Below are 27500 nucleotides of genomic sequence, written 5' to 3' on the forward strand. Positions count from 1 at the left end.
GGCCGCATGACCCTGGCACCATCTGCTCACAATAGAGCCATGACGGTCCCACCACCGAGAAGGGAGATGGAAACAATGTTTGTGCCCCTAATGGCCTCATATTCCCTACATAGTACACTACTTTGAACAGAGCCTTATGGGGCGATACAGGGTGTCATTTGGGAGGCGGTCAATGCGCTGGAGAAGTGAACAGATAGAAACACAGCTACATGTCAGCGTGAGAAGTCATGAACCCTTCCACCCCCCCCCCCCCCCCTCCCCCCCCCTCGCCCCCCACAGCTCTCCCCCCACAGCTCTGCTCTCTGCGATAGGGTGGGGCTGGAGAAATGGAAACACTCTCATATTCATAAACAGAGCTATGGATGCAAGGGCTGACCGTCCACGACATCACAATTATAGATAGAATACATTTACTTTTGTTAACAAACATTGGAGTAGAACAAGCTTATGTTTTAGGTTCCGACATTAGAATTCTTCAAGAATCAATGGGTACGTATCAATAATTTAGTCCAAAAATGGATGTCGCAACTGTAGATTGCCCCTTTAAGAGAATCTCTGAGTTTGTAAAGTGAAGAAATAGCCACAGCACTGTACAAAAGGCCAGTCTACAAAAGGCCAGTCTACTACAGTGTAAAACGTAAGAGAGTTCAGCACCATGGACAGTGGCTGTAACTGAGCGTATAACAGGTCAGTCTGCTGCAGTGTAAAATACACAGATGGTCTCCAGATATAGACCTTCGACCTCTAGGTATCTTCAACCTCTCCATCTCAACTGTTGTTTACCCACAATGCAAAGGGACAAGGACCCAAGAGGAATGTAACACTTTTCAAAAAGATTAACCCTGTCCCTCATCTCTCATCCTCCCTCGAGGTGTGTGTGTGTGTGTGTGTGTGTGTGTGTGTGTGTGTGTGTACGTGTGTGTGTGTGTGTGTATGTGTGTGTGTGTGTGTGTGTGTGTGTGTGTGTGTGTGTGTGTGTGTGTGTGTGTGTGTGTGTGTGTGTGTGTGTGTGTGTGTGTGTGTGTGTGTGTGTGTGTGTGTGTGCACGCATTGTGCCTGACAGGTTGTACTGTTTCCTAGCAGCATACTGTATCTGGGGTCAGATTGTTATTTGACTCCTGGTGGTTCGAGGTCAAGGGTTTGGCACAGAGAGCAGATCTAAGAACAGCACTGGGGGCCGACTGCTCACACACATGGACACACAGGTACACCACACATGGACACGCAGGTACACACATGGACACACACACAGGTAAACACAGGTGCACACATGTACACACACAGGTACACACAGGTACACACATGAACACACACACAGGTTAACACAGGTACACACACACACACACACACACACACACACACACACACACAACCATACTCTATCTATCTGTTACTGTGTGTTACAACATATCATATCCCATCTACAGTGCCTTGCGAAAGTATTCGGCCCCCTTGAACTTTGCGACCTTTTGCCACATTTCAGGCTTCAAACATAAAGATATAAAACTGTATTTTTTTGTGAAGAATCAACAACAAGTGGGACACAATCATGAAGTGGAACAACATTTATTGGATATTTCAAATTTTTTTAACAAATCAAAAACTGAAAAATTGGGCGTGCAAAATTATTCAGCCCCCTTAAGTTAATACTTTGTAGCGCCACCTTTTGCTGCGATTACAGCTGTAAGTCGCTTGGGGTATGTCTCTATCAGTTTTGCACATCGAGAGACTGAAATTTTTTCCCATTCCTTCTTGCAAAACAGCTCGAGCTCAGTGAGGTTGGATGGAGAGCATTTGTGAACAGCAGTTTTCAGTTCTTTCCACAGATTCTCGATTGGATTCAGGTCTGGACTTTGACTTGGCCATTCTAACACCTGGATATGTTTATTTTTGAACCATTCCATTGTAGATTTTGCTTTATGTTTTGGATCATTGTCTTGTTGGAAGACAAATCTCCGTCCCAGTCTCAGGTCTTTTGCAGACTCCATCAGGTTTTCTTCCAGAATGGTCCTGTATTTGGCTCCATCCATCTTCCCATCAATTTTAACCATCTTCCCTGTCCCTGCTGAAGAAAAGCAGGCCCAAACCATGATGCTGCCACCACCATGTTTGACAGTGGGGATGATGTGTTCAGCTGTGTTGCTTTTACGCCAAACATAACGTTTTGCATTGTTGCCAAAAAGTTCAATTTTGGTTTAATCTGACCAGAGCACCTTCTTCCACATGTTTGGTGTGTCTCCCAGGTGGCTTGTGGCAAACTTTAAACAACACTTTTTATGGATATCTTTAAGAAATGGCTTTCTTCTTGCCACTCTTCCATAAAGGCCAGATTTGTGCAATATACGACTGATTGTTGTCCTATGGACAGAGTCTCCCACCTCAGCTGTAGATCTCTGCAGTTCATCCAGAGTGATCATGGGCCTCTTGGCTGCATCTCTGATCAGTCTTCTCCTTGTATGAGCTGAAAGTTTAGAGGGACGGCCAGGTCTTGGTAGATTTGCAGTGGTCTGATACTCCTTCCATTTCAATATTATCGCTTGCACAGTGCTCCTTGGGATGTTTAAAGCTTGGGAAATCTTTTTGTATCCAAATCCGGCTTTAAACTTCTTCACAACAGTATCTCGGGCCTGCCTGGTGTGTTCCTTGTTCTTCATGATGCTCTCTGCGCTTTTAACGGACCTCTGAGACAATCACAGTGCAGGTGCATTTATACGGAGACTTGATTACACACAGGTGGATTGTATTTATCATCATTGGTCATTTAGGTCAACATTGGATCATTCAGAGATCCTCACTGAACTTCTGGAGAGAGTTTGCTGCACTGAAAGTAAAGGGGCTGAATAATTTTGCACGCCCAATTTTTCCGTTTTTGATTTGTTAAAAAAGTTTGAAATATCCAATAAATGTCGTTCCACTTCATGATTGTGTCCCACTTGTTGTTGATTCTTCACAAAAAAATACAGTTTTATATCTTTATGTTTGATGCCTGAAATGTGGCAAAAGGTCGCAAAGTTCAAGGGGGCCGAATACTTTCGCAAGGCACTGTATCTGTCACTGTGTGTTACATTATATCATATCCCATCTATCTGTTACTGTGTGTTACAATATTTCATATCCCATCTATCTGTTACTGTGTGTTACAATATTTCATATCCCATCTATCTGTTACTGTGTGTTACAATATATCATATCCCATCTATCTGTTACTGTGTGTTACAATATATCATATCCCATCTATATGTTACTGTGTGTTACATTATATCATATCCCATCTATCTGTTACTGTGTGTTACAATATATCATATCCCATCTCTCTTTTACTGTGTGTTACAATCTATCATATCCCATCTATCTGTTACTGTGTGTTACAATCTATCATATCCCATCTATCTGTTACTGTGTGTTACAATATATCATATCCCATCTATCTGTTACTGTGTGTTACAATCTATCATATCCCATCTATCTGTTACTGTGTGTTACAATATATCATATCCCATCTATCTGTTACTGTGTGTTACAATCTATCATATCCCATCTATCTGTTACTGTGTGTTACACTATATCATATCCCATCTATCTGTTACTGTGTGTTACAATATATCATATCCTATCCTATCTGTTACTGTGTGTTACAATATATCATATCCCATCTATCTGTTACTGTGTGTTACAATATATCATATCCCATCTATCTATTACTGTGTGTTACAATCTATCATATTCTATATATCTATTACTGTGTGTTACAATCTATCATATCCCATCTATCTATTACTGTGTGTAATACAGTCTACTACACTATAGAAAAACGATAGATAACACTTTCACAGCTAACGCTGAGTGGACTGAACGGAGAAGTGAACTGAACCGAGCCCTCTATATTGTCACATGGGCCTGATGTAGTGTAGTACAGACTTCATGTATGTAACGCTTGGTTTGAGTCAAGCAACACAACAGTAGGTAAACACATTTTTAATTTAGGATCGGCAACAGCTGTAGGCTGCCTTTGTAATTGTTTATTTGTTTGTTTGTTTACTCCCATTGAACAATCAACGTTATGGTCTTTTGTTTTGTATCCAAGGGGGACGAGTCCTTTACTCGACCCAGGGAGGGCGCTACACGCCCACCCGTTAAATAAATCATTTTCTGCAGCTGTATAGCCTACATTTCCTTCACTTGATCTAACTGATAAACCTAACGGTTTATTGGCACTGCATTGGTGGGAGAGAATGGGACGTCTAGCGGTTCTGTGTCCCGTTTGAAATCAAATCAATAGGCCTATCTGATTATGGACATTTCAAAGTGGACCCTGCGGCAGGCTAAACGTCAGGCTGGCTATATAGAACAACAACGCATTCACAGAGAACACTGTTAACTCAAACCACTGTATATTAGGCTCTGCGGTTTCTGTAGCATTGATTGTCCCTTGTCCCTTATGCCTACCTTCAATAGTGGCATCGCCGACCGAGAACCACAACAGCCACAACACTGCAACCGCAAACTTCATGCTTCCTCTTCGCGCGGCTCCAGTTACCCGTTCTCGTTCTAGTCGTCTTCAAGGTGCGTTATATCATCTCCTGCGTACACAAATCCGTCCGTATCACAACAATCAGTCGATCCGTAGCCTAGGCTAGTATAACAACGGGACGTGCTTTGCCGCGCTTCGGAACGATGTAACGATTAAATTATGAAGGACGGACAGGGAAGAAAACGACGCTGTTGTTGCTCCATTATTATTACAACTGTTTTACAGCGGCAGGACTTCTTATTTCTGGGTTTCCCCTAAGAGTTTCCATTTGTGTCCCAGTGTGGATGCTCGAGCAAGCCGACCGGGTGCACGCGCTCAAAATCCGGTGTTCGGTAGGGGGGCTGGCCCAGCGACAGATGAGGGAGGGGAGACGGTGGAATGTGATGGAGACAGGGGGTGCGCGTGGCGTATGTGTGTTCTGTAATAACGGAGGGATATGGCGGTATAGGATTCATTATTTATGAAGTATCTATGAATGTAATTTATAGCCTAATTGTAGGCTACACATTTTACAAAACCTTCCAATCCCCTCAGGAATCACCAGTCACATTTGAATGAGAAATGGCCCAGGACCACCAGCGACCTAAAGGGACCACTGACACACACACGCTCAAGCTCGCACACGCGCACACGGTGTTACAAGCAGTGAGAATCCCCATGGCAGTAAATCACCAGTCACTGTGACTCCTCACCAGTAGGCTACAGTATATATCTGTTACAGGACCTCTCATTAGGCTACAGTATATATATGTTACAGGGCCTCTCATTAGGCTACAGTATATATCTGTTTCAGGACCTCTCATTAGGCAACAGTATATATCTGTTACAGGACCTCTCATTAGGCTACAGTATATATCTGTTACAGGACCTCTCAAAGCTACAGTATATATCTGTTACAGGACCTCGCATTAGGCTACAGTATATATCTGTTACAGGACCTCTCATTTGGCTACAGTATATATCTGTTACAGGACCTCTCATTTGGCTACAGTATATATCTGTTACAGGACCTCTCATTAGGCTACAGTATATATCTGTTACAGGACCTCTCAAAGCTACAGTATATATCTGTTACAGGACCTCTCAAAGCTACAGTATATATCTGTTACAGGACCTCTAATTAGAATACAGTATATATCTGTTACAGGACCTCTCATTAGAATACAGTATATATCTGTTACAGGACCTCTCATTTGGCTACAGTATATATCTGTTACAGGACCTCTCATTAGACTACAGTATATATCTGTTACAGGACCTCTCATTAGGCTACAGTATATATCTGTTACAGGACCTCTCAAAGCTACAGTATATATCTGTTACAGGACCTCTCAAAGCTACAGTATATATCTGTTACAGGACCTCTAATTAGACTACAGTATATATCTGTTACAGGACCTCTCATTAGAATACAGTATATATCTGTTACAGGACCTCTCATTAGAATACAGTATATATCTGTTACAGGACCTCTCATTAGGCTATAGTATATATCTGTTACAGGACCTCTCATTTGGCTATATTATATATCTGTTACAGGACCTCTCATTAGACTACAGTATATATCTGTTACAGGACCTCTCATTAGGCTATAGTATATATCTGTTACAGGACCTCTCATTTGGCTATATTATATATCTGTTACAGGACCTCTCATTAGACTACAGTATATATCTGTTACAGGACCTCTCATTAGACTACAGTATATATCTGTTACAGGACCTCTCATTAGGCTACAGTATATATCTGTTACAGGACCTCTCAAAGCTACAGTATATATCTGTTACAGGACCTCTCAAAGCTACAGTATATATCTGTTACAGGACCTCTAATTAGACTACAGTATATATCTGTTTCAGGACCTCTCATTAGACTACAGTATATATCTGTTACAGGACCTCTCATTAGAATACAGTATATATCTGTTACAGGACCTCTCATTAGAATACAGTATATATCTGTTACAGGACCTCTCATTAGGCTATAGTATATATCTGTTACAGGACCTCTCATTTGGCTATATTATATATCTGTTACAGGACCTCTCATTAGACTACAGTATATATCTGTTACAGGACCTCTCATTAGGCTACAGTATATATCTGTTACAGGACCTCTCAAAGCTACAGTATATATCTGTTACAGGACCTCGCATTAGGCTACAGTATATATCTGTTACAGGACCTCTCATTTGGCTACAGTATATATCTGTTACAGGACCTCTCATTAGAATACAGTATATATCTGTTACAGGACCTCTCATTAGGCTACAGTATATATCTGTTACAGGACCTCTCATTAGGCTACAGTATATATCTGTTACAGGACCTCGCATTAGGCTACAGTATATATCTGTTACAGGACCTCTCAAAGCTACAGTATATATCTGTTACAGGACCTCTCATTAGACTACAGTATATATCTGTTACAGGACCTCTCATTAGACTACAGTATATATCTGTTACAGGACCTCTCATTAGAATACAGTATATATCTGTTACTGGACCTCTCATTAGGCTACAGTATATATCTGTTACAGGACCTCTCATTTGGCTATATTATATATCTGTTACAGGACCTCTCAAAGCTACAGTATATATCTGTTACAGGACCTCTCATTAGACTACAGTATATATCTGTTACAGGACCTCTCATTAGACTACAGTATATATCTGTTACAGGACCTCTCATTAGAATACAGTATATATCTGTTACAGGACCTCTCATTTGGCTACAGTATATATCTGTTACAGGACCTCTCATTAGAATACAGTATATATCTGTTACAGGACCTCTCATTAGGATACAGTATATATCTGTTACAGGACCTCTCATTAGGATACAGTATATATCTGTTACAGGACCTCTAATTAGACTACAGTATATATCTGTTACAGGACCTCTCATTAGACTACAGTATATATCTGTTACAGGACCTCTCATTAGAATACAGTATATATCTGTTACAGGACCTCTCATTAGACTACAGTATATATCTGTTACAGGACCTCTCATTAGACTACAGTATATATCTGTTACAGGACCTCTCATTAGGCTACAGTATATATCTGTTACAGGACCTCTCATTAGGCTACAGTATATATCTGTTACAGGACCTCTCATTAGGCTACAGTATATATCTGTTACAGGACCTCTCATTAGGCTACAGTATATATCTGTTACAGGACCTCTCATTTGGCTATATTATATATCTGTTACAGGACCTCTCATTAGACTACAGCAGTGTCATATATACACTACCGTTCAAAGTTTGGGGTCACTTAGAAATGTCCTTGTTTTTGAAAGAAAAGCAATTTCTTTGTCCATTAAAATAACATCAAGTTGATCATAAATACAGTGTAGACATTGTTAATGTTGTAAATGACTATTGTAGCTGGAAACGGTCCATTTTTTAAAATGGAAGATCTACACAGGCGTACAGAGTCCCATTATCAGCAACCATCACTCCTGTGTTCCAATGGCACGTTTGTAACGTTCGTCGTTGGGAGAAAGAGAGGAGGACCATTGCGCAGCGCGGTAAGTGTTCATAGCTTTTAATGATGTACTAGAACACCGAACAAAACAATAAATTACAAACGAACAGTCACGTAAGGTGAAAGATAAAAACAGTAAACAGGCAATAAGCACCCACAACTCAAAAGTGAAACCAGGCTACCTAGGTATGGTTCTCAATCAGGGACAACGATTGACAGCTGCCTCTAATTGAGAACCATACCAGGCCAAACACAGAAATCCCAAATCATAGAAAAAATAACATAAACAACCCACCCAACTCACGCCCTGACCATACTAAAACGAAGACATAACAAAAGAACTAAGGTCAGAACGTGATAACGTTGTGTTAGCTAATCCAAGTTTATCATTTTAAAAGGCTGATTGATCATGAGAAAACCCTTTTGCAATTGTGTTAGCACAGCTGAAAACTGTTGCTAATTAAATAAGTAATTAAACTGGGCATCTTTAGACTAGTTGAGCATCTGGAGCATCAGCATTTGTGGGTTCGATTACAGGCTCGAAATGGCCAGAAACTAAGACCTTTCTTCTGAAACTCGTCAGTCTATTCGTGTTCTGAGGAATGAAGGCTATTCCATGCGAGGAATTGCCAAGAATCTGAAGATCTCGTACAACACTGTGTACTACCCCTTCCCAGAACAGCGCAAACTGTCTCTAACCAGAATAGAAAGAGGAGTGGGAGGCCCTGGTGCACAACTGAGCAAGAGGACAAGTACATTAGAGTGTCTAGTTGGAGAAACAGAAGCCTCACAAGTCCTCGAATGGCAGCTTCATTAAATAGTACCCGCAAAACACCAGTTTCAACGTCAACAGGGAAGGCACTTAACCCTAATTGCTCCAGGGGAGCCGTTGATAATGGCTAACACCGGCCGTGACCCCACTCTCCGAGAGTGTCTCAGTGGGAGTTAGGATTTGCACAAAACATTTCCGTTTCACACGTAAATACTTGTACATGCATGAAACAGGAGAAATACCAGCACCCATATTATTATTAGCTCTTACGTCAACTTAACATCTGCTGAATGTTACCAGGAACATGGAGTCTGTGACAGACAGGAACATGGAGTCTGTGACAGACAGGAACATGGAGTCTATGACAGACAGGAACATGGCTGGTCAGCGACCAGGGTTTGGACAGAGTTGGTGATGGGTGCACAGATCACGTGGACCATGCCTCCACTCTCCAGGGGAACCGTGTTGCCATCTCAGCTGGTTTTACTGGCACACCTAAAGTACCATTAACTGCAGAGATGGTCTAGCTACTCTAAACTGTATTGGATCGACTGCACATTCTCTGAGAAACCACAGCACACAGGAGATAATGAGCAGATAATGGCCATTTACCGTACAGCACCTCTCTTCAAAGTGGATTAAGTACAGGAGATATCCATCCAGGGTGTTTACATACAGACAGTGGAAAATGATGTTCTCATGTTCTGTTCCCTGTCCTGTTGTATTCTGTTCTCTTCATGCATTGGTTGGTGGACTTCCAGACTTGTGGACTTAGTATACTGTGAATGGAATGTTAGCACTGAGTAGATTGTTCAAGGGAAATAATGTCAGTAGTGAGTAGAATGTTGATGGTAAATAGAACTGTGTGCAGTGGGTAGAATCACTCGAATGTGTGCTGGATGTCAACAACAACAGAATGTTCGGTTTGCGTACAATGTTCAATGTAAATGTCACTTTTGCTATGGATAAAATATATGCCAGCTGCAACAACAACAGAATGTTAGATTTGAGTAGAATTCTCATATTAAATAGAATGTTGTGCTATGGATAGAATGAACACTGAATTCAACAACAACACACTGTTAGCTCAACTGCAGTGAAAAAAAGAATGCTATCTGTCTAGTACATTAGCTACATGGAGAGAGTTAACAGTAGAGTGAATCGGTAAGCTACAGTGCATAGCTAAGTGGAAGGAGGGAGTTATTCCCGCTTCATTCGGTCCATGTTTAATTCATTCTGGCTATTAAAGGGAGTCGTAAACAACGCATGCTGGGCCGATGAAGGAAATCTCTCCCTCTCTATCTATCATTCCCATCTCTCTCTATATATATATATCTCTTACTCCATCTCTCACTCCATCTCTCACACCATCTCTCTCTCTCTCTCTCACTCCATCTCTCTCCTTCTCTCACTCCATCTCTCTCTTTCTCTTTCTCTCTCCATATCTCTCTCTCTCTCTCCATCTCTCTCTCTCTCTCTCTCCATCTGCTAATTAAGAGTGGGCTAAAAGCAGTTGGGGGTAACAGCGAGGGGTACCACTCCACACACACACACACACACACACACACACACACACACACACACACACACACACACACACACACACACACACACACACACACACACACACACACACACTCACAATAATTAAAATCAAACACTCTCGTGAGGACAATTTAACTAAAGTTTCTACTGGACCACAGTTCTCAGCAGTCATCAAACACCTGATCACTGTGTTGAAGCTGAGAGACCCTGCCCTGCTGCCCTGGGGGAACCCAGCCCTCTCCCCCAACACACACAAACAACTCAGTTTATGTGCTGAAAAAAGTTAATAATTGATTGATTTTGAATGAATCTCTGGAATGTAATTGGATATGTAATTGATGAACCCTGGTCTGGTTTGTCTGTATTAAATACTGTCTGGTCTGGTCTGTCTGTCTGTATTAAATACTGTCTGGTCTGGTCTGTCTGTATTAAATAATGTCAGGTCTGGTCTGGTCTGTCTGTATTAAATAATGTCAGGTCTGGTCTGGTCTGTCTGTGTTAAATAATGTCAGGTCTGGTCTGGTCTGTCTGTATTAAATAATGTCAGGTCTGGTCTGTCTGTATTAAATAATGTCAGGTCTGTCTGTCTGTCTGTATTAAATAATGTCAGGTCTGGTCTGGTCTGTCTGTCTGTATTAAATAATGTCAGGTCTGGTCTGGTCTGGTCTGTCTGTATTAAATAATGTCAGGTCTGGTCTGGTCTGTCTGTATTAAATAATGTCAGGTCTGGTCTGGTCTGTCAGTGTTAAATAATGTCAGGTCTGGTCTGGTCTGTCTGTATTAAATAATGTCAGGTCTGGTCTGGTCTGTCTGTATTAAATAATGTCTGGTCTGGTCTGGTCTGTCAGTATTAAATAATGTCAGGTCTGGTCTGGTCTGTCTGTGTTAAATAATGTCAGGTCTGGTCTGTCTGTCTGTATTAAAACATGTTAGGTCTGGTCTGGTCTGTCTGTCTGTTAAATAATGTCAGGTCTGGTCTGGTCTGTCTGTATTAAATAATGTCAGGTCAGGTCTGGTCTGTCTGTATTAAATAATGTCAGGTCTGGTCTGTCTGTCTGTCTGTATTAAATAATGTCAGGTCTGGTCTGTCTGTCAGTATTAAATAATATCAGGTCTCGTCTGGTCTGTCTGTATTAAATAATGTCAGGTCTGGTCTGGTCTGGTCTGTTTGTATTAAATAATGTCAGGTCTGGTCTGTCTGTCTGTATTAAATAATGTCAGGTCAGGTCTGTCTGTCTGTATTACATAATGTCAGGTCAGGTCTGTCTGTCAGTATTAAATAATGTCAGGTCTGGTCTGGTCTGTCTGTATTAAATAATGTCAGGTCTGTCTGTCTGTCTGTATTAAATAATGTCAGGTCTGGTCTGGTCTGTCTGTCTGTATTAAATAATGTCAGGTCTGGTCTGGTCTGGTCTGTCTGTATTAAATAATGTCAGGTCTGGTCTGTCTGTCAGTATTAAATAATGTCAGGTCAGGTCTGTCTGTCAGAATTAAATAATGTCAGGTCTGGTCTGTCTGTCTGTATTAAATAATGTCAGGTCTGGTCTGGTCTGTCTGTCAGTATTAAATAATGTCAGGTCTGGTCTGGTCTGTCTGTCTGTATTAAATACTGTCTTGGATGGGCAGGAATAGGATCGGATGGGCTAGATATATAGATAGCTGTAATCATATAAACTGTTGCTCTCTCACTGCTGTTAAGAGCCTGGTAGAGGGTAACTTTAGCTGAGTCAGCACTCTCTCTCTCTCTCTCTCTCTCTCTCGCACACACACACACACACACACACACACACACACTCTTAATGGGCACCTTATTCCCTATGGCAGGGTTCCCCAACTGGCGGCCCCACAGGCGAATTTGGCCCGTTGCAGATTTTATTTGGCCCGCCAATACTTTAAAAACACCAGCAAATCTGCTCCAAGTTATTTACATTTTGGACCTCTGTTTCAAAGTATTCCCACGGATAATAGAGAGTCGTGTGATTGGATAAAAATGTAAGCAAGGTTTGAAATTATTATGTTTTAGTCAATTTGCATTCTACAACAAATTATTAGTTATTATGTTCCGGCCCCCTGACCACCCCCCCACCCCCCCCCCCCCCCCCCCCACCCCCCCCCCCCCAAGAAAAAATCATGACTGAATCTAGTTAAAGTTCTCAGCCCTATGGAATGCATTACTTTAGACCAGGGCAATACTAGAATATCATTATTACCATGTTATAATTATCATGTTATTATCATTGGGTTATTATTGGCATGTTATTATTATAAGGCTATTCCTATCATTTTATTATCATAGGGTTATTATTACCGTGTTATTATCATAGGGTTATTTTTTACCGCGTTATTATCATCGTCTTATTATCGTTGTGATATTTTCATCTGGTTATTAGTATCGTGTCATTATCATTGTGTCATTATCATCATGTTATTATGATGGTGCTATTATAATCATGTTATTATTACCATGTTATTTTCATAAGGTTATTATTTTCATGTAATTATTATTGTCATGTTATTATCAGCATGTTACTTTCATCATGTTATTGTCATGTTATTATCATCATGTTATTATCATGTTATTATCTTCATGTTATTATCATGTTATTATCATGTTATTATCATGTTATTATCATGTTATTATCATGTTATTATATTCATGGTATTATCATCGTTATATTATTATTTTCTCATTATTATCATGTTATTATCAGCATGTTACTTTCATCATGTTATTATCATGTTATTATCTTCATATTATTATCATCATGTTATTATCATGTTATTATCATGTTATTATCATGTTATTATCTTCATGTTATTATCTTCATTTCATTATCATGTTATTACCATCATGTTTTTATCATGTTATTATCTTCATGTTATTATCTTCATGTTATTATCATGTTATTATCATGTTATTATCATGTTATTATCATGTTATTATCTTCGTGTTATTATCATCGTTGTATTATTATTATGTGATTATCATGCTATTATCTTCATGTTATTATCTTCATGTTATTATCATCATGGTATTATCATCACGTTATTATCATCATGTAATCATCATCATGTAATTATTACCATGTTATTAATATCAGGTTATTATGATCATTAAATAATGATCATGCTATTATCATCATGCTATTATCATCATGTTTATTTTCATCGTATTATCATCATGTTATCATTAGCATGTTATTATTATCATGTTATTATTATCATGTTATTATTATCATGTTATTATCATCATGCTAATCATCCTGCTGTACATCTTCCTGTTGTTTGAAAAATGAGTTGTATTCATGTACACTCACACACACACACACACACACACACACACACACACACACACACACACACACACACACACACACACACACACACACACACACACACACACACACACACACACACACACAAATCCCATAGTGCTTTCACATCTGCGTGATGTCCAGACTGAGAAGTTATAATTTCCTGTGATTTTATCTCAACAGCCATATTTAACTTCCATCTGGAAAGGGACAATAATAATGTAGTTCTCTGACCCACCCTTTCAACCTGGGGTTCATCCCAAATGGCACCCTATTCCCTATTTAGTGCACAACAATAAAGCTCTAGGTAAAAGTAGTGCACTACAGTAGTGCTCCAGGCAAAAGGAGTGGACTACAGTAATAACCTAGGCAATAGTAGTGCACTACAATTGTGCTCTAGGCAAACGTAGTGCACTACCATACTATACTAGATACAAGACTGGTATATGATACTAGACTGGTATATTATAACCAATGAAGTGATACAAGACTGGTATATTTTAACCAATTACATGATATTAGACTGGTATATTTTAACCAATTACCTAGTACTAGACTGGTATATTTTAACCAATTACATGATATTAGACTGGTGTATTTTAACCAATTACCTAATACTGGACTGGTATATTATAACCAATGACATAATACTAGACTGGTATATTCTAACCAATGGCATGATACTAGACTGGTATATTCTAACCAATGACATAATACTAGACTGGCATAGCGTGACTTTCTGGATCAAACAGTGAGAGAATTAAACCAACTGAATCGAAATGAGAACAATCACACAACACGAAGGAACAAACATTGTGTGTGTGTGCCTGTGTGTGTGTGTGTGTGTGTGTGTGCGTGCCTGTGTGTGTGTGTGTGTGTGTGTGTGTGTGTGTGTGTGTGTGTGTGTGTGTGTGTGTGTGCGTGCCTGTGTGTGCTCGTGTCGATGCAAGCATCTGCCCTGCCACATTAGTGGGGTTGTATTTACTGTTGGGTGACAGACACACAGACAAAGACTGGTGACACACACACACTCAAACACACAGTGTGTACATGTTAACGCTCCAGATGTACGTACCGTCAGTACACTGCGTTCAGTTACCTGTGGGTGCTGTGTAAGGTACACTGCGTTCAGTTACCTGTGGGTGCTGTGTAAGGTACACTGCGTTCAGTTACCTGTGGGTGCTGTGTAAGGTACACTGCGTTCAGTTACCTGTGGGTGCTGTGTAAGGTACACTGCGTTCAGTTACCTGTGGGTGCTGTGTAAGGTACACTGCGTTCAGTTACCTGTGGGTGCTGTGTAAGGTACACTGCGTTTATTATCAATGTGAAACATGTACTTCTGCTATAACTCCTCTAAAGCTTCAGTCTGCGATTTGTACAGCACATTGGACTTTTCAATTAATGATATATAGCCATTGATTCTTGAAGAATTTAACGTAACAGAACAACTGACTGGGTGGCTGTTTTGTTGTTGTTTGAATTACAAACTATAGCTTTAAAGTGACTAATTAGACAACATTGTTTGAGATTAGTGCACGGTCGGTCAGTGGATAGAGCTGATGAGAGGTACATCCTATTCCTGTTCAGAGAGGAAGACACTAATTGGAGAGGCAGGTAGCCTAGTGGTTAGAGCGTTGGGCCAGTAACCGAAAGGTTGCTGAATCGAATCCCTGAGCTGACCAAGGTAAAAATCTGGTGTTCTGCCCCTGAACAAGGCAGTTAACCCACTGTTCCCCTGTAGGCTGTCATTGTAAATAAGAATTTGTTCATAAGTGTCTTGCCTAGTTAAATGAAAATCATCAAACAGGCAAAGCATGTGGCGAGGCTTTGCAAACTATCACTGATTACAATGGGTAACCCAGCTGCTACCTGCCCAGTGTTGTGACCAGATGACCTATTAAGACCTTTAAACAGGTTAACAGTCACAGGGTCAGACAAAATCCCCGGAAGTATAATCAGAGCATGTGCCATTTTCATCCTCTCCCTGACCCAGTCTGTAAAACCTACTTGTTTCAAGCAGACTACCCTAGTCCCTTTGCCCAAGAACACCAAGGTAACCTGTCAAAATGATTATCACCCCGTAGCAATGAAATGCTTTGAAAGGCTGGTCATGGCTCACCTCAACACCATATCATCCCAGACACCCATCTCTATTGCCCTCCACGCTGCCCTCGCCCACCTGGAGAAGAGGAACACCTACGTGAGAATGCTGTTCATTGACTACAGGACAGCGTTCAACATCATATTGCTCTATGAGCTCATCACTAATCAAAGGACCCTGGGACTGAACACTTGCATCTACCTTCACCCCCCCCAGATGCTGAAGGTAGATAACATCAGATCTGCCAGATCCGCTGACCCTTAACAGGGGTGACCCTCAGGGGTACGTGCTTAGTCCCCTCCTGTCCTCCCTGTTCATCCACAACGACGTGGCCACGCGTGACTCCAACACCATCATTAAGTTCACCGGCGACACAACGATGGTATGCCTGATCACTGACGACATTGAGACAGCCTATAGGGAGGAGGTCAGAGACCTGGCTGTGTGGTGCCAGGACAACAAGCTCTCCCTCAACGTCAGCAAAACAAAGGAGATGATCGTGGATTACAGGAAACAGAGGGCTGAGCACGCCCCAAATCACATCGACGGGGCTGTAGTGGAGCGGGTCGAGAACTTCAAGTTCCTCTATGTCAACATCACTAAGGATTTATCATGGTCTACACACCAACACAGTCGTGAAGAGGGCACGACCACGCCTATTCCCCCTCAGGAGAATGAAAAGATCTGGCATGGGTCCCCAGATCCTCAAAAAGTTATACAGCTGCACCATCGAGAGCATCCTGACGGGTTGCATCACTGCCTGGTATGGCAACTGCTCGACCTCTGAAAGGCACTACAGAGGGTAGTGCGTTCGGCCCAGTACATCACTGGGGCCAAGCTTCCTACCATCTAGGACCTCTATACCAGGCGGCGTCAGAGGAAGGCCCTAAAAATTGTCAAAGACTCCAGCCTCCCAAGTCATAGACTGTTCTCTCTGCTACCGCATGGCGAGCAGTACCGATGGAACCAACAGGACCCTGAACAGCTTCTACCTCCTAACTATAAGACTTCTAAGTAGATGGTTAGATAGTTAACCAAATAGCTACCCTGGACTATCTACATTGACCCGTTTTGTTCTTAGTTATATGTAAATATCTACCTCCATTACCTCATACGCCTCATTACCTCATACGCCTCATTACCTCATACCATTGCACATTGACTTGGTACTGGTACCCCGTGTGTATAGCCATGGCATCGTTTTACTCATTATGTATCAATTATATACTTTTATTTTTTATTTTTATTTCACCTTTATTTAACCAGTTAGGCTAGTTGAGAACAAGTTCTCATTTGCAACTGCGACCTGGCCAAGATAAAGCAACGCAGTGTGAACAGACAACACAGAGTTACACATGGAGTAAACGATTAACAAGTCAATAAGGAAAAAAAGAGAGTCTACAGACATTGTATTAAGTGTTTTACTTTTCTATTAATTCTCTATTTTCTCTTTCTCTACAATGTTGGGACGGGCCGAAAAATAAGCATTTCACTGTTATCTATTGTTTACGAAGCATGTGACAAATAAGCATTTCACTGTTATCTATTGTTTACGAAGCATGTGACAAATAAGCATTTCACTGTTATCTATTGTTTACGAAGCATGTGACAAATAAGCATTTCACTGTTATCTATTGTTTACGAAGCATGTGACAAATAAGCATTTCACTGTTATCTATTGTTTACGAAGCATGTGACAAATAAGCATTTCACTGTTATCTATTGTTTACGAAGCATGTGACAAATAAGCATTTCACTGTTATCTATTGTTTACGAAGCATGTGACAAATAAGCATTTCACTGTTATCTATTGTTTACGAAGCATGTGACAAATAAGCATTTCACTGTTATCTATTGTTTACGAAGCATGTGACAAATAAGCATTTCACTGTTATCTATTGTTTACGAAGCATGTGACAAATAAGCATTTCACTGTTATCTATTGTTTACGAAGCATGTGACAAATAAGCATTTCACTGCTATCTATTGTTTACGAAGCATGTGACAAATAAGCATTTCACTGCTATCTATTGTTTACGAAGCATGTGACAAATAAGCATTTCACTGCTATCTATTGTTTACGAAGCATGTGACAAATAAGCATTTCACTGCTATCTATTGTTTACGAAGCATGTGACAAATAACATGTGGTTTGATTTGACACACACAGACATACATCCAAATCATACAAACATCTGCATGTGCACTAATCACACCCACATGCATGAAGCAACCACACACACAAAGGAACACACACACACCTCCCTGTGGTGGACAGAACAGTAGCAGGTGCTAGAGAATCATCGGCAAGTGTGACTGAATGACTGACAACTCTAGCTGGACGCAGATGGGAATCACACACACATGAACGCATGCACGCAAACACAAACACACACACAGTGTGAGAGAATATGAGAATGATCAACTAACTGGACACAAATGGGGGTCTGGCAGCAGTCTCCAGGCCCGTTTGGAAAAATTCCAAGAGTCGGGTATTCTGATCCTAGATCTGTGGTTAGGTAACAATGTCCACTTCAGCGATAGTAGAAAACAACAGATTATATAATTCAACAACAACAATTTTTTAAACCCGAAAAAAGTGAGATAATTTTTTATTATAACCTGTGGACTGTTTTAGACTGAATTGATGAACGACATGATGTAATAATGTAATTAGGTTGAAGTACGTTAGGGCTTTGGAGGGCTGTGGGATTCACCTGGGGTGAATCTCAAATGGTACTCTATACCCTATTTAGTACACTACTTTAGACCAGGCCCCAATATAATGTATGTAGGGAAAAGGGAATATAACGTATATAGAGAATAGCGAATATACTGTATGTAGGAATATACTGCATATAGGGAATATACTGCATATAGGGAATATACTGTATATAGGGAATATACTGTATATAGGGAATATACTGTATATAGGGAATATACTGTATATAGGGAATATACTGTATATAGGGAATATAATGTATATAGGGAATAGGGAATATACTGTATATAGGGAATATACTGTATATAGGGAATATAATGTATATAGGGAATAGGGAATATACTGTATATAGGGAATATACTGTATATAGGGAATATAATGTATATAGGGAATAGGGAATACACTAGGGAATAGGGAATAGGGAATATACTGTATATAGGGAATAGGGAATATACTGTATATAGGGAATAGGGAATATACTGTATATAGGGAATAGGGAATATACTGTATATAGGGAATAGGGAATATACTGTATATAGGGAATATACTGTATACAGGGAATAGGGAATGTACTGCATATAGGGAATATAATGTATATAGGGAAATTGTGAATATACTGTATATAGGAATATACTGCATATAGGGAATATAATGTATATAGGGAATAGGGAATACACTAGGGAATAGGGAATAGGGAATATACTGTATATAGGGAATAGGGAATATACTGTATATAGGGAATATACTGTATACAGGGAATAGGGAATATACTGCATATAGGGAATATAATGTATATAGGGAACATGGAATATACTGTATAGGCACTACAGAGGGTAGTGAATAGGGAAAAACTGTATATAGGGAATAGGGAAAATACTGTATATAGGGAATAAAGAATATACTGTATATAGGGAATAGGGAATGTACTGTATATAGGGAATATATTGTTTATAGGGAATAGGGAATATTCTGTATATAGGGAATATACTGTATATAGGGAATAGGGAATATTCTGTATATAGGGAATATAATGTATATAGGGAACATGGAATATACTGTACATAGGGAATAGGGAATATACTGTATATAGGGAATAGGTAATATAAAGTATATAGGGAATATACTGTATATAGGGAATAGGGAATATACTGTATATAGGGAACAGGGAATGTACTGTACATAGGGAATAGGGAATATACTGTATATAGGGAACAGGGAATGTACTGTACATAGGGAATAGGGAATATACTGTATATAGGGAATAGGTCATATAAAGTAAATAGGGAATAAACTGTACATAGGGAATATACTGTACATAGGGAATAGGGAATATACTGTATATAGGGAATAGGTCATATAAAGTAAATAGGGAATAAACTGTACATAGGGAATAGGGAATAGACTGTATATAGCGAGTAGGTTATATACTGTATATAGGGAATAGGGAATATAATGTACATAGGGAATATACTGTATATATGGAATATAATGTATATAGGGAATAGGGAATAGACTGTATATAGCGAGTAGGTTATATACTGTATATAGGGAATAGGGAATATAATGTACATAGGGAATATACTGTATATAGGGAATATACTGTATTTAGGGAATTTGGAATATACAGTATATAGGGAATATAATGTATATAGGGAATATTCTGTATATAGAGAATAGGGAAAATACTGCATATAGGGAATATAATGTACATAGGGAATGTGAAATATAATGAATATAGGGAATATGCTGTATATACAAAATAGGGAATATAATGTATATAGGGAATATACTATATTTTGGGAGTAGGGGATATACTGTATGTAGGGAACATACTGTATATAGGGAATAGGGAATATAATGTATATAGGGAATATACTGTATATAGGGAATATAATGTATATAGGGAATATACTGTATGTAGGGAATATACTGTATATAGGGAATAGGGAATATAATGTATATAGGGAATAGGTTATATACTGTATATAGGGAATAGGGAATATAATGTATATAGGGAATAGGGAATATAATGTATATAGGGAATAGGGAATATACTGTATATAGGGAATAGGGAATATACTGTATATAGGGAATAGGGAATATACTGTATATAGGGAATATTGAATATACTGTATATAGGGAATATACTGTATATAGGGAATATACTGTATATAGGGAATATTGAATATACTGTATATAGGGAATATGGAATATAATGTATATAGGGAATAGGGAATATACTGTATATAGGGAATAGGGAATATACTGTATATAGGGAATAGGGAATATACTGTATATAGGGAATAGGGAATATACTGTATATAGGGAATATTGAATATAATGTATATAGGGAATAGGGAATATACTGTATATAGGGAATATTGAATATACTGTATATAGGGAATATAATGTATATAGGGAATATTGAATATAATGTATATAGGGAATAGGGAATATACTGTATATAGGGAATATAATGTATATAGGGAATAGGGAATATACTGTATATAGGGAACATACTGTATATAGGGAATAGGGAATATAATGTATATAGGGAATATTGAATATAATGTATATAGGGAATAGGGAATATACTGTATATAGGGAATATAATGTATATAGGGAATATACTGTATATAGGGAATAGGGAATATACTGTATATAGGGAATATACTGTATATAGGGAATAGGGAATATACTGTATATAGGGAATAGGGAATATACTGTATATAGGGAATATACTGTATATAGGGAATATAATGTATATAGGGAATATACTGTATATAGGGAATAGGGAATATACTGTATATAGGGAATATAATGTATATAGGGAATATAATGTATATAGGGAATAGGGAATATACTGTATATAGGGAATATAATGTATATAGGGAATATACTGTATATAGGGAATAGGGAATATACTGTATATAGGGAATATACTGTATATAGGGAATAGGGAATATACTGTATATAGGGAATAGGGAATATACTGTATATAGGGAATATACTGTATATAGGGAATATACTGTATATAGGGAATATACTGTATATAGGGAATATTGAATATACTGTATATAGGGAATATGGAATATAATGTATATAGGGAATAGGGAATAGACTGTATATAGCGAGTAGGTTATATACTGTATATAGGGAATAGGGAATATAATGTACATAGGGAATATACTGTATATAGGGAATATACTGTATTTAGGGAATTTGGAATATACAGTATATAGGGAATATAATGTATATAGGGAATATTCTGTATATAGAGAATAGGGAAAATACTGCATATAGGGAATATAATGTACATAGGGAATGTGAAATATAATGAATATAGGGAATATGCTGTATATACAAAATAGGGAACATACTGTATATAGGGAATAGGGAATATAATGTATATAGGGAATAGGGAATATACTGTATATAGGGAATATACTGTATATAGGGAATATACTGTATATAGGGAATAGGGAATATACTGTATATAGGGAATATACTGTATATAGGGAATATAATGTATATAGGGAATATACTGTATATAGGGAATATACTGTATATAGGGAATAGGGAATATAATGTATATAGGGAATAGGGAATATAATGTATATAGGGAATATTGAATATACTGTATATAGGGAATATACTGTATACAGGGAATAGGGAATATAATGTATATAGGGAATAGGGAATATACTGTATATAGGGAATATACTGTATACAGGGAATAGGGAATATACTGTATACAGGGAATAGGGAATATAATGTATATAGGGAATAGGGAATATAATGTATATAGGGAATATTGAATATACTGTATATAGGGAATATACTGTATACAGGGAATAGGGAATATACTGTATACAGGGAATAGGGAATATAATGTATATAGGGAATAGGGAATATAATGTATATAGGGAATATACTGTATATAGGGAATAGGGAATATAATGTATATAGGGAATATACTGTATATAGGGAATATGGAATATAATGTATATAGGGAACATACTGTATATAGGGAATAGGGAATATACTGTATATAGGGAATATGGAATATAATGTATATAGGGAATAGGGAATATACTGTATATAGGGAACATACTGTATATAGGGAATAGGGAATATACTGTATATAGGGAATATGGAATATAATGTATATAGGGAATAGGGAATATACTGTATATAGGGAATAGGGAATATACTGTATATAGGGAATATACTGTATACAGGGAATAGGGAATATACTGTATATAGGGAATATTGAATATACTGTATATAGGGAATATTGAATATACTGTATATAGGGAATATACTGCACACTACACAATACATTTTTAAAAAGCCTATCAACATAGACTGGCCAGCTCTAATAGACAGAATCCTTCCATATGACCAATCCAAACTTCTCTCTTGGCATGTCCAGCCCACTCCTTATCTCAGCCAATCATGGCTAGTGGGAAGGTTGCTTTTTCTGTGGCTAAACCAACAAGGCTCGTAGTTTAACAACTGTATTCATATTCCCAGATGGCATACACGTTTGTTATTAAGGCACATGAAAGTTCACATGTTCCAGAAGGCATTTTGATAAAACACATATTTTTTTTTACGTTCAAACAACTATCCTGTGAAGTCGTGACTTGCGACATATGTCTAATTTCCTGAATCGGGTCACATATAGGGAATAGGGTGTGATTTAGACGTGGCCCTGGGGTCTGCTTGTCCTGGCTGCCTCTCTGCAGGGCCCTACAGCTGTGACACATATTTGCACGAGAACGAGCTAGCCTACACACACACACACACACACACACACACACACACACACACACACACACACACACACACGTTTACAGAGACACACACATGTTCACAAACACAGTCGTCACCACAGACACACACAACACACCATCTCAGACTTCTACACTGTCTCTCCCTATGGCAGTGGGGAGTTGGAGAGCGAGAGAGACAAGAAAGAGAGAGACAAGAGGGAAAGAGAGACAGAGACAGAGATATAAATAGAGAGAGAGTGAGAGAGCTAACTAGATAGATAGATAGAGATCTGTGATTATGACAATGTGATGATCATGATTTTCCGCCCCAGTTGGGATCCCGGGAGCAGCTGCGTGCGCTCCGGCGTTCCCAGCTTTCCAATAGACGTTCCGACTGGAACCGGTTGATAACTAATGATTCGGAAAGGAAGGAATACTGGCAGGCCTGCTGACCAGCACATGCTGAGGGGCAAGAGGGACAGACAGGGAGAAAGAGAGGGACAGACAGGGAGATGTAGACGAGATAGAGAGATGTAGATGAGGGAGAGAGAGGGAGAGAGAGGGAGGGAGAGAGAGAGAGGGGGTAGATGGAAGAGAGAGGGAGAGAGAGAGAGAGAGGGATATGGAGAGGTGGTAGAGAGAGAGAGAGAGAGAGATATGGAGAGGTGGTAGAGGGATGTAGATGAGGGAAGGAAGGGATGGGAAGGAAGGATGGAGTGAGTGAGAGGCCAGGGAAAGTAGAGAGAGGGAGAGTGAGGGGATATGGAGAGGTGGTGGAGGGAGGGAGAAGGAGGAGAGTGGGCTGCCCCCAGAACACAATGAGATTTAACATAGAAACATTCTCATATTGTCAGTATCTAACATGTCTGTCAGTTCGTCGTGATTAAACAGTGTCGTTTGAAACCATACTATGCTTGTGTGATAGTGTTAATGTAGTCAATGTAGCTGTCAATCCATAAGCATCATTCCATATGTGTAAGTCACATGTGTAGCTCATGACAATTACAGACGAAAAACAGACACTCTCATACTGTCGAGACAGTTGTCATTAGGTTTTCATGCAGTTGTTACATGGGGAATGTTTGAATTGACAACTATTGATATCATCTTGGATTCAAAGAATAGAATGGATCTTTATTAGACATTTAGGTGTAAATTCTTCTACAACATTACAATACGACAGTAGGGTTATAACAATACAACTGTAATACGGTGATGTTTGCTGCAAGGTGGGCACTATGTGAGGTCAGGAGGCTACTGTTTCTGCTGTTATGTAAGTCTGTCTCTTTGAGCCTTCTCTTCCCCTGTTCTTCTCTCATTGAAGCTGTCACAAAGAAACTATCTGGATTTAGACAGGGCCTGAATCACAAAGACAAGTTCCCTGCACCTCACACACACACACACACACACACACACACACACACACACACACACACACACACAACCACAAACACAACCACACACACACACACAAACACACACAAACACACACACACAAGCTGTACACTTCGCTTAACACACCCACACAGAGAGAGAGATGGATGTACACACACACACACACACACACACACACACACACACACACACACACACACACACACACACACACACACACACACACACACACACACACAAGCTGTACACTTCGCTTAACACACCCACACAGAGAGAGAGATGGATGTACACACACACACACACACACACACACACACACACACAAGCTGTACACTTCGCTTAACACACCCACACAGAGAGAGAGATGGATGTACACACACACACACACACACACAAGCTGTACACTCTGTTTAACACACCCACACAGAGAGAGAGATGGATGTACACACACATCTTTATTTCCACCCAGGAAGCGGTGTGTAGGGGTTAGAGAGTGGTGGTGGTGGTGGTGGTGTTTGAAGCAGCACTACTATCCTCAGGGTGGTGGGGCTGTGAACCTGTACAATACAGTTGATAGGAACTCAACATTCTGTGGCCATACAAATATCACTCCTCCACACATGCTACACTGCAGGCCTGGTGCTACTACAGTAGGTGAGCAGGCTTTTACTACCGGCTGCCTGACTACCGGCTGTCTGACTACCGGCTGTCTGACTACCGGCTGTCTGACTACCGGCTGTCTGACTACCGGCTGTCTGACTACCGGCTGCCTGACTACCGGCTGTCTGACTACCGGCTGTCTGACTACCGGCTGTCTGACTACCAGCGTATACATTACAAACACTGACATAAGCGAGTGGAAACTGACAGTGTACAGATGGGGGGGGGGGGGGGGTAAAACTAAACCCTGCTGTGCCAACAATGGTTACTAATTATCGCCGACCACTCCTTCTCTCTCTGGCTCTCGCTCTTAACGAGGGTTCTAACGACTGTTCAAACGAGGGGAGGATTAACGGGAAAAGGGTTCCGAGAGGTTTCAGGAAGTTAGTCATCATTAAATGTGTGATAGAATGAACGGGGCAGAGCTCAGATAGACGTCCACGTTGCTCTATCCTTTTGATCTTTTGATGTGTCAGAATCATGGACGGCAAACTCATGTTAACCTTTTATAATGGGTAGAAATACACTATGATGGCTTATTTTGAGTTGTGCTTTTTGGGGGTAACTTTAATCGTGATGTGGTTGAGTTGTGCTTTTTGGGGGTAACTTTAATCGTGATGTGGTTGAGTTGTGCTTTTTGGGGGTAACTTTAATCGTGATGTGGTTGACTTGTGCTTTTTGGGGGTAACTTTAATCGTGATGTGGTTGAGTTGTGCTTTTTGGGGGGTAACTTTAATCGTGATGTGGTTGAGTTGTGCTTTTTGGGGGTAACTTTAATCGTGATGTGTTTGACTTGTGATTTTTGGGGGTAACTTTAATCGTGATGTGTTTGAGTTGTGCCTTTTGGGGGTAACTTTAATCGTGATGTGTTTGAGTTGTGCCTTTTGGGGGTAACTTTAATCGTGATGTGGTTGAGTTGTGCCTTTTTGGGGGTAACTTTAATCGTGATGTGGTTGAGTTGTGCCTTTTTGGGGGTAACTTTAATCGTCATGTGGTTGAGTTGTGCCTTTTTGGGGGTAACTTTAATCGTGATGTGTTTGACTTGTGATTTTTGGGGGTAACTTTAATCGTGATGTGGTTGAGTTGTGCCTTTTTGGGGGTAACTTTAATCGTGATGTGGTTGAGTTGTGCCTTTTTGGGGGTAACTTTAATCGTGATGTGGTTGAGTTGTGCCTTTTTGGGGGTAACTTTAATCGTGATGTGTTTGACTTGTGATTTTTGGGGGTAACTTTAATCGTGATGTGTTTGACTTGTGATTTTTGGGGGTAACTTTAATCGTGATGTGTTTGACTTGTGATTTTTGGGGGTAACTTTAATCGTGATGTGGTTGAGTTGTGCCTTTTTGGGGGTAACTTTAATCGTGATGTGGTTGAGTTGTGCCTTTTTGGGGGTAACTTTAATCGTGATGTGTTTGACTTGTGATTTTTGGGGGTAACTTTAATCGTGATGTGTTTGAGTTGTGCCTTTTGGGGGTAACTTTAATCGTGATGTGTTTGAGTTGTGCCTTTTGGGGGTAACTTTAATCGTGATGTGGTTGAGTTGTGCCTTTTTGGGGGTAACTTTAATCGTGATGTGGTTGAGTTGTGCCTTTTTGGGGGTAACTTTAATCGTGATGTGGTTGAGTTGAGCCTTTTTGGGGGTAACTTTAATCGTGATGTGTTTGAGTTGTTCTTTTGGGGGTAACTTTAATCGTCATGTGGTTGAGTTGTGCTTTTTGGGGGTAACTTTAATCGTGATGTGGTTGACTTGTGCTTTTTTTTAGATGTTATGTGACAGAGTCAAGAAAGAAAGAGTAAACTCACTCCACAACTAGCTTGACATTTCCTGGATGGAGATGAAATTAGATATTTTTCGGTAGCTCAAACAGTTGGTACTCTATGTAGTCAAGCAGTGTGAACAGAGGATGACAGGTTTGAATTCCAGACAGGGACAGGGACAGGGACGGGGACAGGGACAGGGACAGGGACAAGGACAGGGACAGGGACAGGGACAGGGACAAAGACAAGGACAAGGACAAGGACAAGGACAAGGACAAGGACAAGGACAAGGACAAGGACAGGGACAGGGACAAAGACAGGGACAAGGACAGGGACAATGACAAGGATGGGGACAGGGACAGGGACAGGGACAGGGACGGGGACAGGGACAAGGACAAGGACAGGGACAAGGACAAGGACAGGGACAGGGA

At 39.8% G+C, this 27500-nt stretch overlaps 1 protein-coding gene across 1 annotated transcript in view; it reads right to left on the minus strand.

Annotated features, from left to right (window-relative positions):
* LOC118936771 (neuronal acetylcholine receptor subunit non-alpha-3) overlaps nucleotides 1–4861 on the minus strand; it is a 25552-nt gene extending 20691 nt beyond the window's left edge. Inside the window, exon 1 of the mRNA XM_036934011.1 lies at nucleotides 4447–4861. Coding sequence (XP_036789906.1) covers nucleotides 4447–4510 — 64 coding nt within the window. The 5' untranslated portion in view covers nucleotides 4511–4861. The remainder of the gene's footprint in view (nucleotides 1–4446) is intronic.
* Between the last annotated feature and the right edge of the window lie 22639 nt (nucleotides 4862–27500).

The sequence above is a fragment of the Oncorhynchus mykiss genome, chromosome 10 (genome assembly GCF_013265735.2).
Source record: "Oncorhynchus mykiss isolate Arlee chromosome 10, USDA_OmykA_1.1, whole genome shotgun sequence".
Taxonomy (NCBI): Eukaryota; Metazoa; Chordata; class Actinopteri; order Salmoniformes; family Salmonidae; genus Oncorhynchus; species Oncorhynchus mykiss.